We start from the raw sequence: 13,684 nt of genomic DNA, 5'->3' as shown, positions 1-13,684 counted from the left end.
TCAAGGCGGCATCAATGGGCGATATTAAATATTGAATGACACGTGTAAAGACAAATGCTGGTACATATATAATTTATTTGGCCTGTTAAATGGATTTGTCTTGCTACATGCACACCCCCTGCAGTCATCAAGTCTATTCAGGTGGGGGCTGGAGTAAATAAATAATAAAACCACTTTAATGTACAATCTAACAATATTAAATATTAAGATTTTCAGACAATTGATTCTTAAACACCTTACTTTGTACCCCATGTAACATTCTCTTGAATTAATAGATATAGATGTTCATGCAGAATAAGTAATAAAGCCACGGATTATATTTTTGGATGAATTTTGTGTGTTTATATGCTGGAGTTTTGTTTACCTTTCTGTTGGATTGTGCGGCAGCTGGGCCATGTCACACCTGCTGGACAGTGTGCAGCAGGTGTGACATGGCCCAGCTGCTGCACAAAAACAATAAATTCAGGTACTAATGTATAAGTTGGGCGCTTTTAATGTAAAAAAGCAGCCACAAACTGCGCACATAAACACACATTTTACAGCTACTTTCACAAGCAGATATAGAAGGGCATACTGTTTATGCGACTATCGCTGAATCAGGCATTATATGAGCAGCAAACCTCACATTTATTTGATGGGAATTAGTTATTGCAGTTAACCCACACTAAGGATATTCACAAATTTTTAGGGAGTCCCAAAGGACAAAGAAGAGTAGATGACTATCCCACGGGTTCACTATGGTATGCCGGCGACCAGCATACCGGCACGGGGAGCCCGACCGCCGGCTTACCGACAGTGTGGCGAGCGCAAATGAGCCCCTTGCGGGCTCATTGCGCTCGCCACGCTACGGGCACGGTGGCGTGCTACGCACGCCATGCTATTTTATTCTCCCTCCAGGGGGGTCGTGGACCCCCACGAGGGAGAATAAGTGTCGGTATGCCGGCTGTCGGAATCCCTGCGCCGGGATCCCGTCAGTAGGCATACTGAAGACCACCCCTATCCCACAATCCACCCAGTTCCTATTGAAATGGGCAGGACGGGGAGCATAATGCTTTAAACTGGTGGTCAATCGAGAGGGGCAGAGCCAGTATGACACAATTTTATGAGAATTGCATTGAAACAAATCATTGGTCCTTGGTTATACCATAGCAATAAAACCTAATTTGGTGAAAAAGTATAAAAATTATTGCAAATATAAACCATACAAAGAAAAAAGTTTGTAATTGATACGCAGATAACAATTTGAATAAACAATTGTTTAATCTAATAAAAGGACAGTACTTACATAAAGTGATTTCTAAAATATTACTTCATAAACATGACAGCCTTTTAAAATAAGATGAAGAGATGCTAAGCCCTTTGTACTCACATTTATTAATAAGGGGGAAACTTCCTGGGTAGAGAAATGAATTTCACTGCTGCTACACTACGCGTTTTACTATTCTGTATGATTTCATTGGGTTAGGTAATCAGTTACTCCCCTCACCCCCACCCCCCTGTGCCCACCCACTATGACAGAACATTGTGCCCAGCATTTATCATTGTGGGACAACAAGTTCAGGTGTGCTATTGTTGCCAGGCCACAAATGGCAGATTACCATTGTTCCATGCACCCAGGTGCCTTTGTTGTCCTGTGGCCACATGTGCCAGTATGCCATTATTCTAGGGACAGAAGTTCCAATATGCAATTTTTCCGTTGCCACCAGTGTCAGTGTACAAATGTCTGTGACCGCATTTTGACAACATTGTCCGGTATTTACAAGACTCCTTTTTTTTTTACTATATTCTAAGGCCACATATGAGTGTGCCATTATTTAGGGGCTACAAGTGCCAGTATGCTATTGTTTTAGTGGGCACAATCATTTTGGGGCTACGTACGTCAGCGGTATGCTTTTGTTTTGGGGCATAAGTGCCAGTATGCCCATGGTCTTTGGCTTCTAATATTGGGGATTCCCAACAGAATATTTAGCATATCTGGCATTCAGGGAAAATAATAAAAACGTTTCTAAGACCCCACTTTTGGTCCTGGCACCTCTATGCACTTTCAAAAGTCATCTTGATCAATTTCTGTTTGCAAACAGGACTTAAGATCGTTATTTCACTGAACATGTCGCTCACATATTAATTAAACATGAAAATGTATACAGACACCTGTAATATTAGGATTACTTAATATTCTCTCCTATCAATCACAAACAAAGTAAAAAAAAAACAGCTACAGTACCACTGTCTTCTAAAAGATGGTTGTTAACCCTTTAAAAGAGGGAAAGAGCACATTACTGAAAGGTTTAATGACCTCATTATACATGGCTGGGTTGTTTTATGTGTATTGCATACAAATAGATTTTTATGTAAGCAGCCTCACAGAAAATTAATAATTTACTTTCATCATTACAGGAAAGAGGGCAGTCAGTCTAATAGTCCAGAAACAAGAAGTCAAGCATGTTGTGATCAACTCACATGGCTTACTTGTCTGGGATCCAGCGCTCTCGCCTACTACTCGAGTGCATTTAGATATGATATTTTAAAGTCATTCTATAGTAGTGCATTTTTAAAAACTATACAAGCACTTGAGTTTTGCTATATATATGTTACCATATTTCTAAACAACACTTTTTTTTTTAATGATAGCAGACAGTGGGGTAAATTTACTAAGATGGGAGTTTTGTGGAACTGGTGATGTTGCCCATAGCAACCAATCAGATTCTATCTGTTGTCTTCTAGAAGCAGCTAAATAAATGTTTAGTAGAATCTGATTGGTTGCTATGAGCAACATCACCAGTTTCTTTAAAAAAAACCTCCCACCTGAGTAATTTTACCCCAGTGTGTACATTAATGCTTTCCACGCGTACTGTGTTCAAGCTTGTTGTACAAGGTCAATGGGAATCTTTAATCAACTCTGTTATTAAGGCATCATAGTATATCTAATAAAACTGGTCTTTAATCAGGCTTGATTAGCTCATACATGTTACAGTGCTGTGTCAAGCCACTGTGTCCAATCACCTTGCTAGTGTTCTGTCTGTGGGGTATATGCAATAGCGGGCGAATTTCAAAAAAAGGCGAATTCCGGAACGTTTTCGCCTCAAAAAATCAATTCGCCTATGCAGTGCAGTACTTTTTCGCAAAAAAACGGACCGTCAAAATTCGCCTTTTCTCAATTCGCCTTTTTCCGCATTCGCCTTTTCTGCAATGGTACAGATGCTGCAATTCGCCTCCAGCATATTCAATTCAAGTTTGGAAATTCGCCTGCAGTGCTTTTAGACAGCAAATTCGCGATTTTCAATCCGCCACACTTTGGAGGGTGAAAACAAATAAAAAAATTTTAAACATGTTTTTTTTTGTGTTTTTTTTTTTTGGAATAGCAGATCTATTTATATTAGAAGGGATTAGGTACTTTTTTTTTGGGGGGGGGAGGCACAAATATTATTTATATATTTTTTTCTTTAATTTTTTTTTTTTATTGCTGGAACGGTAAAATCAGGAAAAAAAATGGCGTGGGGTCCCCCCTCCAAAGCATAACCAGCCTCGGGCTCATTGAGCTGGTCCTGGTTCTAAAAATGCGGGGGGAAAATTGACAGGGGATCCCCCGTATTTTTAAAACCAGCACCGGGCTCTGCGCCTGATGCTGGTGCCAAAAATACGGGGGACAAAACGAGTAGGGGTCCCCCGTATTTTTAACACCAGCATCGGGCTCCACTAGCTGGACAGATAATGCCACAGCCGGGGGTCACTTTTATGCCGTGCCCTGCGGCCGTGGCATTAAATATCCAACTAGTCACCCCTGGCCGGGGTACCCTGGGGGAGTGGGGACCCCTTCAATCAAGGGGTCCCCCCCCCCAGCCACCCAAGGGCCAGGGGTGAAGCCCGAGGCTGTCCCCCCCCATCCAATGGGCTGCGGATGGGGGGGCTGATAGCCTTTGTGATAAAAAAAAGATATTGTTTTTTCCATTAGTACTACAAGTCCCAGCAAGCCTCCCCCGCAAGCTGGTACTTGGAGAACCACAAGTACCAGCATGCGGGAGAAGAACGGGCCCGCTGGTACCTGTAGTACTACTGGAAAAAAAATACCCAAATAAAAACAGGACACACACACCGTCGACAGTAAAACTTTATTTCATACACCGACACACACATACTTACCTGTGTTGACACGCCGACTGCAACGATCACCGACGATCCGAGGGTACCTGTCAAAAAATTATACTCACCTTCCAGCGTCCAGAGGTCCAGGTCCAGAGGTAAATCCACGTACTTTGTAAAAAAAAAAAACGATCACCGAGCCATACCGGACTAGAAAGGGGTCCAATGTTTTCACATTACACTCCTTTCTCCCGAATGCCGGGACATCACGTGACTCCTGTCACTGATGTCCCTTCAGCCAATCAGGAAGCGCTACTGCCGTGGCGCTCACCTGATTGGTTGGACGCCGTCTGTACTCTGACAGCGCCTCGCAAAGCCGCTCCATTACTTTCAATGGTGGGAACTTAGCGGCTAGCGGTGAGGTCACCCGCCGGTCAGCGGCTGACCGGCGGGTGACCTCACCGCTAGCCGCTAAGTTCCCACCATTGAATATAATGGAGGGAGCTGTGCGATGCGCTGTCACAGCGATCAGCCAATCAGGTGAGCGCAACGAAGTTGCGCTTCCTGATTGGCTTAGAGACCTGTCAGTGACAGCTGTCACTGACAGGTCTTATTCGTGGAAAGGTGTCCCATGTGTCAGCATGGGACCCCTTTCAGTCCGTTTTTGGTGCGGGTAAATGCGTTTTATTTTTTTGCCAAGTACGTGGATTTATCTCTGGACCCTGGTTAAGGTGAGTATATTGAACTTTGCTTTTCAGGTATCCGTGGATTCTACAGGGAGAAGAGGACCGATGTCGGCGTGTGAACATAGGTAAGTATGTGTGTGTCGGTAGTGTGAAATAAAGTTTTACTGTCGACGGTGTGTGTGTCCTGTTTTTATTTGGGTATTTTTTTCCCAGTAGTACTACAGGTACCAGCGGGCCCGTTCTTCTCCCGCATGCTGGTACTTGTGGTTCTCCAAGTACCAGCTTGCGGGGGAGGCTTGCTGGGACTTGTAGTACTAATGGAAAAAACAATATCTTTTTTTTTATCACAAAGGCTATCAGCCCCCCCATCCGCAGCCCATTGGATGGGGGGGGACAGCCTCGGGCTTCACCCCTGGCCCTTGGGTGGCTGGGGGGGGGGGACCCCTTGATTGAAGGGGTCCCCACTCCCCCAGGGTACCCCGGCCAGGGGTGACTAGTTGGATATTTGATGCCACGGCCGCAGGGCACGGCATAAAAGTGACCCCCGGCTGTGGCATTATCTGTCCAGCTAGTGGAGCCCGATGCTGGTGTTAAAAATACGGGGGACCCCTACTCTTTTTGTCCCCCGTATTTTTGGCACCAGCATCAGGCGCAGAGCCCGGTGCTGGTTTTAAAAATACGGGGGATCCCTGGCCGATTTTTCCCCTGCATTTTTAGAACCAGGACCAGCTCGATGAGCCCGAGGTTGGTTATGCTTTGGAGGGGGGACCCCACGCCATTTTTTTTTCGTGTTTTTCCCCGTTTTTTCCCGTTTTTTAAAATCGCGGCAAAATCCGCCAAATCGGACGATTTTCGCCCGCGACTCTGGCGAATCCGTTTTTCATTGCATATGGTGAATTCCGAAAGCCACCTTCCGGAATTCACCTGGCGAATTTGGTCGAATTGAAAAAACGGCGATAATTGCCGCGAATTCGCCCGCTATTGCATATACCCCTGTATGTGTAGGGTCACGGCATATGTGATATTTCACCTGTCCTCTCAACCACAGCATGCATACATTACCATTCCAATATACAGTAATGTGCCACTGCAATAAAACTTTAAATCCAGCTGTGATCTAGCTGTGCTTATGATACGTTTAGTGGTGAAAGTAGCGACTGAATCAGTTTTTCCATTGCAGATGCACTGCTTCACTTTCTTAGGGGGGACATTAGTATAATTACTGTGTCTCTTCCAGCCTGGCAGTAGATCCTTGTTCCTGAATGATCAGGTGTGTAAATAGAGTTCCGGGTTATCCTGAGCTGTGTGTATGCAGAGATCTGTCTAATTTCACACCGTTTTCTTACACCAAGAATAGCGCAGGTGCAAATGCTCTCTGTGCTTTCAGAAACGGATGGATGAGGCTGGGGTATTTGCATAAATGTGGCCAAATCTCAATGCAGCCAGATATTTGCATTTATTTCTGAGCGCAGAAAGCATTCTTAATTGTGGGTGCTGTGCTTGCAATGCTGAATCAGGACCTGTATGTTTAATCCATGTAATACTTTCTACAAGTCATAAATTGAAATTTGATTAGTGCCTAATTATTTATGTTTAGTCTGGGTAATTTGACTGACAAAGATGATTTACGTATCTTTATGTCCTTTCTATTGCAGCAATTTCTTTTTTTTTAATGTAAGTTGCAAGATGCAAGAACCTGCATCCCAAACGCGTCACCCTTTGCAGTCAGAAGAAGTCGGTTTTGATCCGCTACAGAGTGATATAGGAAAACACAATGAAGGTAAATGAATTCACAAAATAAATAGACAAAACAAAAATATTGAACAAGTTACATTAACATATACAGATTTGCAAATAGTGTTATTCCCATGATACCTAAATCATATGCACTGCAAAATACCTTAATGACGCAACAATGTGTTCGTATGCATTTAAACACACACATTATAACTGCCTGTTTCATACATTGTCACCTGTTGGTTTTTTTTTACTAATACACAGTTTTCATTTGCATATGTTTGGATTACCTATCTGTAATTTTATTTTAAGGGTCTTTTTTATAGTTTGTGCAGTACTTTAACATTCTGTTTTGTTTCTCTTTGATTGACATAAGGTGTGTTCTTGAATACGACCATAAAATTAAATTCAAATATTTGTAGTTAAGGTTTGCAGTTCTTTCAATTTAGGGTAATAATAAGATGTAATCCAGCTGAGAGCTGCATGGGGAGAGAAAACGGTCTGTGATTATGTGTCACTGTTCCTTGTAGTCTTCACTCACTTGCTAGCAGTGACAACATAGTTTGAGGAAGTGATGAGCCTAACAAGCTGCTTAAAACGTGATCCTTGTCGCGAAAACATTCTGCGAGTAGTCTGTTATACACCATGACACCTAAACTCATTTTCCAGTCATTGAACATGTGCATCTGGAACCAAGGAAGTGAGATTTATTTGTAATCTTAAATCTAAAATAACTGCGCTGTGCATTCCGCTGAAGTCTCACACTGAACACCCTATGCCCAGCTGATGGATGCCTAAAAAGCGGCTTTGTAACATTTACAAGAAGGAAAAGTCACTGTGTTGTTTGGTAGGTTTCTATGGGCAGTTTATATTTAGCATTACAGTTGTGACTTTTGTCTCATCATATAAGTACATAGAGTAAAAAGTGCCTTTCTCTTAATTCGAGATGAGCAGCAGAACCCTTTTTTCTGTTAAACATTTTATTAAAGCATCACATCATATACATAAATTGTGTCTGAACAATAAATTAAAAAACAACATCACATTCACAACAGCTAATGGAAGCATTGAACACAGCAATATCATCATCTTCAATATGACATATCACAATTACTCATGGCTGAATCAAATCAGAATCTAAATTAACAATAAACCAAATATCCCCTTGGGGAGTCTAGAGCCCATAGGAGCCACAGTATCCCAGAAAATGTTCAGAACCCTTTTTTTCATCCCAAACACAAAAGAATAGTGAGATGATTTATACAGTGCAGCAGATTATTATAATGATGGATGAGTAGCCCTCTGGTTACTTTGTTTTACAGTACTGCACTACATAACTGCACTGGGCTGTCCCAAGCACCATTGCAGCATGTTAGCATGTCATAGTCTAAGTCTGCACCGTAAGGGCCTTTACTGGCATTGCTATTGAGTTAAAAAAGGGGGTCCGAATGCATAGCCGGACACACAAAGAGACCAATGAATTTTATCTGTAAGATGATCCCTATTACCAGCTGCATAATTTGTTTAGTATTACAGTGATACTAATGAATATGCCATTGGTATTTAACATTACAACCTTGCGCACAAGCTCTAGCAACATCCCCGTCCTTGGTGGCACCCTCCACGCTGTTGCTGGCAGCCTACCGCAACCTACTTCTACACGATGGGTATGTCCATATTATGGACTGTCGACAAACAGTCCCTGGTGGTCTAATGACTTCTTACCTTTTCCCGGCAGCAGTGGCGGCTTCAGTGTTGCTCCTGCATTCCAGTAAGTATTCCCCTATCAATATCCCTAATCTTCCCCCAGTGCCTATCCCTGACCTCTCCATGGAGCTTAACCCTAAGATTCCCGGCATCGCCTAACCCTAACCAGGGTTATGTCCTCGACATATCGAGGACCTGTTGAAGATTTGAGGATGTCAACCTGGTGCATGACGACCATATTGATGTTCTGATGTCGGCATGGTTACTTGTGACCACATGATCGGATACTGTTCTACTTGATTAGCTATGAATTGCATCACAAATGTGGAGTTGTGCGGTGGGATCGAGGCTTCCGTGACCCAGGCCCTGATGCATGATCCTCTGTTACGGGGAGAAGTTGTATCAGCGCACGTTATGTGCACTGATACCGCTTCTCCCCCATGTGTGACTGCAGCGATGTGTTGCAAGTTATCAGCTCTGCTTTTTGTAAGATAGCACGCCAGTGTGCGGGGCAATGTAAGGACAGTCAATGGTAGTGACTGTTCTTGCACTTGCAGCTATCGATTTTGACAGCTGCAGGTGTTGTTGCACCATAGACAGCCACTGTGGTGGCTGCTGCGGCTGACATATTCAGGCTGCACACAGAAGATCTAGCGATAGTAGTGCGATCTCGCGCATGCGCACTGGAGCCGGCGGGGGAAGGGACACAGCACATTAGGTCAGGGATCCCCGGAGAGGAGAGAGATCCGGCAAACGAGATGATCATATATCTCGTCGCTAGTGCTTCCTGCTTCGCGTTGGTAAAGAGGCGAAGCAGGAAGACTTATACTGGCACAATCCGTGCCACTATCATACATCCCCCCACAGTTCACAGCACCACATGCTCCCGGACCTCATACCTAGGTTTCCTCCTTCATCAACTACCTGGGTACCCGGGTAAATAGTGAGAAAGTACAGTATGCTGTACAGTAACACACAGTGCCTAAGCATTCATATGCTGTACCCTTGGCTCTTTACATTGATCGCTTAAATGATAACGCCTACTTGTCTACTTCTCAACACGTGTACACCTTAGTTTCAGGTCAAATCTGCCCTGCAAAAAATGGGACTTGGCTGTCAGTAGCCCCTAATTTCCTGAGATAGTCACAGGTTATAAAGATGTGCCCCTAAAAATATCCCTATTTACCATGATGACCACCCACACAATAAAGTTGTTTTTTCTTTCTCATTAGTTATAGTTGTCATGTACATCTTAAAGCTCTTTAACTTTGTACAGTAAGGCACTATTTATTGACAGAGTTTTACACAAGATACAATTAGACTGTATAGAGAACAAAAATTGTTCCACCTAGAAGGCCATGAGGCTGTATTTACGAAGCGTCAGCTTTTCTAAGCCATACGTTCTTGGTAAGTTGAAGCTGAAAATGTCAATTCATACTGAATGTTAGTGCAGCTTTAAATGTTCATCTCCAACCTTTCAAGAAGCTACAATTTACAGATGCCGCGGCTTCTAAAATATAGCCCGTAAAGTCAAATAAACAATCACAAATGGTATGATCTGTAATGTTTACAAAACTGCTTCTCATAAATTGCTTATAAGCCACACGTGGAATTTAAGCTACATATTTATACAATGCAATTACATATGTATTGTACTTTTTTTTAGTTATGTTTTGCTCTGTTTTAGCCATAATTCTGGGAACCTTACAGTGGTGTCTAATTAGACCCTCTGCGTTCGTCACTGTTACTCTGCTGCTGGTACAGTTTGCAGCATGCAATAATGTTAGAGACAAAAGCCAGTAATGAAGATAATTATAAAGGGATTTCTTTGTGCAAGCAGATACCTACAGTACGAAGATTTGTTTTCTGTTTTTTTGATGATGATCAACGTATGTTTATACACAGTCATCTAAAGCAAGGTTTTCATTATGTTGGGTTTTAAAAGATGTTCATAAACCAAAATGGAGATATACCCAATATAGTATTCTGTGGCCTCATTTGTGCACTTTTCTGCTGAGCAGGTGTATCTAGGCTCAAAACACATGGTATTCTCCAAGACAGACTCTGCTGCGGGATAGTCCTCACCATAACATTTCTGTTTCAAAAGGAATATTTATGCACCATGGTTGGGTATGATTGGTCGACACGTATGTCAATATAAGAATGTTGGCATGTCAAAACACGTGGACGGTGACCATGTCAACATTCATCTTGTCTACATGGATGATACAGTATACAGTATGTTGACATGATGAACTGTCAGCAAACATTTCTTGGTGGTCTAGTGCAATGTCTTCACTTGTCCCAGCAGCTGCAGCGTCTCATTCTGGTTACTAGCGGTCCATTGAGTATCAGTACCGCTGCAGGCATCTGAGTAGCAGGGTTCAAGTTAGTAGTTCTCTCCTATCCCTAACCGTGGTCCCTAACCCTCTCCCTAATGCCTAGCTCTAAGGCTCTCGGTGGCGCCTTAATCTAACCGTTGACAGGTTGTCGACATTTCACATTGTGACATTTCTTATGTTGACATTGTGAACCTGTCGACAGTTTGAGGATGTCGACTTGGTGCCTGTTGAAAGTTTGAACCATTGCAACATTCTGATTGATATTGTGATGTTGACATTATGACCGGATACTTTTGCACCAGGGATAGGGCTGGTGCAAGTGCAAATTAAAATGTTGACAGCTATAAAACCAAATGTACTGATAAATGGATCTGACGGCACAGATGCACACAACTCCACATACGTTCCATGAATGCAGTGTTAATGCAGCTGCAGCTGATCAATGCTGCATCTGCCACTTAATATTCTTTTCCCTGTTTTAAGTAATTAAAAAAACATGCCAAAAATACGAAGTCCAAATAAAATGAATATATTGTGACAAAAGAACCCAGTAGTGAAATTTCCAGGTACAAATCTTTAGAACCCGGCACAGTCGCTGAGAAATTAGGGAAAATTGGCAGCTGTGTAAAATATGCTCCTTCTCTTTCCCTAGGTGCTCCTGATGCAAGTTCTTAGTATGTTTATTTTCTGAAAGGATTACTTTGTAGATGTTTCTCACTTTCAGTCTGCCTTATCTCCTTTACATAAATGGTAATGATGATAATGATTTGGAAAGGCACACACCTATCTATATAAGGTCCCACACTTGACAGTGCTTGTTTGAGCACAAACCAAGCATGAAGTCAAAGGAATTTTCTGCAGACCTCCGAGACAGGTTTGTCTCGAGGCACAAATCTGGTGAAGGGTACATAAAAATATCTGCTGCTTTGAAGGTCCCAATGAGCACAGTGGCCTCTATCATCTGTAAATATAAGAATTTCGGAACCACCAGGACTCTTCCTATAGCTTGCCGGCCATCTAAACTGAGCGATCAGGGGAGAAGGGCCCTAGTCAAGAACCCGCTGGTCACTCTGTCATAGCTACAGCATTCCTCTGTGGAGAGGGGAGAACCTTCCACAAGGACAACCATCTCTGCAGCAATCCACCAACCAGGCCTGTATGGTAGAGTGGCCAGACGGAGGCCACTCCTTAGTTAAAGAGCACATGGCAGCCTGCCTGGAGTCTGCCAAAGTGCACCTGAAGGACTCAGACCATGAGAAACAAAATAATCTGGTCTGATGAGACAAAGATTGAACTCTTTGGAGTGAATGCCAGGTATCATGTTTCGAGGAAACGAGGCACCACTCATCATCAGGCCAATACCATCCCTACAGTGAAGTATGGTGGTGGCAGCATCATGCTGTGGGGATGTTTTTCAGTGGTAGAAACTGGGAGACTAGTTAGGATAGAGGGAAAGGAGAACGCAGCAATGTACAATGTATAATCATGGATGAAAACCTGCTCCAGAGCATGCTTGACCTCAGACTGAGGCGACAGTTCATCCTTCAGCAGGACAACGGCCCTAAGCACACAGCCAAGATATCAAAGGAGTGGCTTCAGGACATATCTGTGAATGTCCTTGAGTGGCCCAGCCAGAGCTCAGACTTGAATCCGATTGAGCATCTCTGGAGAAATCTGGAAATGGCTGTGCACCGATGCTTCCCATCCAACCTAATGGAGCTTGAAATGTGCTGCAAAGAGGAATGGGAGAAACTGGGCAAAGATAGGTGTGCCAAGCTTGTGACATCATATTCAAAAAGACTTGAGTCGGTAATTTCTGCCAAGAGTGCATCAACAAAGTATTTAGCAAAGGCTGTAAATACTTATGAACATGTGATTTTTTATTTTTTTTATTTTTAATACATTTGTAAAAATCTAAAAAAAAATGTTTTCACGTTGTCATTATGGGGTATTGTGTGTAGAATTTTGATGGAAAAAAATATGTTTTTCCATTTTGGAATAAGGCTGTAACGTAACTAAATTTGGAAAAAGTGAAGTGCTGTGAATACTTTCCGGATGCACTGTACATGGATTTAAATTAGGGAGTTTGCATTTCAGATTAACCTATATTCCTGAACCAATAACAACCACTCAGATTTGAATCATCTAGTACAGTTTAGGAAGTAGAAGCAAGCAGGAAACTTCTGTTTAGTTGTCATTAAAACGCCACCTCTTTCCTGTGCACCAGCTATCATATACTGGTATGTTGGCAGCTCCAGTACTGAAGTTAGAAATTATTGTTTTAGTGAAATAGTGGTAGATGCTTGCGGGTATCTGTAAGCAGTGGATGGAAGCAGATGCATAAATGATAGGTTTCATACATAAAGAGCAAACCCATCTCCTGAAATATTCATAAGGGTTATTTGCAGAAGTGTCAAACTGTGTGAATGCACTGCAAATGCTATTTTCTGACATCACAGGCCGTAGATTTGGGGTCAAAAAGTCAGTGTCTACTGGGAGCGCTCTAACACTTTTTAATAGAAGGAGTTAAATGGATTGTTGTGAAATATTTTTTTCTGGTAGGGAATTAAATGAGATTCAAGAGGTGGGGGAGAGGTACATTAATGGGGACCTGTGTATTTAAGTGGAGACGAGCAAAAATATTTTTATTTTTTATTTTAATGCACTTATCCTTGAAAATCGTGGAAACAAAGCCCCAAGCTCTATGTACAGTGGAGCATCTATTTATCCACTGAACTTACAAAAGCCACAATGATACATGCGATAAGTGTTATTCCTGATGCAGATAATTAGGTACATTGGCGTAAATACTCAGAGCAGTAACTAGGGTAGTGCTGCTGCACAGAGCGCAGATACCCTGTGGGCAGAACTTGGTGCAAAATGTAATTGCCTAGCAGCTGCTGCAACGTATGTTAGTACCAGTACTCTGAGAAGGAGCCGGACTCACTGCTACTAATATACATTGCAGTGGGTAGCGACTGTCCTGTGCTTCGCCTCACCCTGCTCCCGCAATCTCTGCCAGCAGAGATGTCATGACGTCCAGACTCCCACCAACAGTGCCCTGCTACATAAAGTATGCACCTTGAAGTGCACTGAGCAGAACAAGTAGGTGAATAAGTGCACATCCAAAGC

The 13,684-nt window shown here is 42.7% G+C and overlaps 1 protein-coding gene across 6 annotated transcripts in view; it reads left to right on the top strand.

Annotated features, from left to right (window-relative positions):
- Window positions 1-13,684, top strand: part of TBC1D5 (TBC1 domain family member 5) — a 1,053,329-nt gene that overhangs the window by 395,358 nt on the left and 644,287 nt on the right. For all 6 annotated transcript variants that reach the window (XM_063922184.1, XM_063922178.1, XM_063922180.1 and 3 more), the window contains one exon: window positions 6,422-6,546. In XM_063922184.1, coding sequence (XP_063778254.1) covers window positions 6,453-6,546 — 94 coding nt within the window. In that variant the 5' untranslated portion in view covers window positions 6,422-6,452. The remainder of the gene's footprint in view (window positions 1-6,421; window positions 6,547-13,684) is intronic.

Source organism: Pseudophryne corroboree, chromosome 5, assembly GCF_028390025.1.
Source record: "Pseudophryne corroboree isolate aPseCor3 chromosome 5, aPseCor3.hap2, whole genome shotgun sequence".
In the NCBI taxonomy this organism is placed as follows: Eukaryota; Metazoa; Chordata; class Amphibia; order Anura; family Myobatrachidae; genus Pseudophryne; species Pseudophryne corroboree.
Note: the sequence above shows the minus strand (reverse complement) of the source record. Positions and strands in the feature narration are given on the sequence as shown.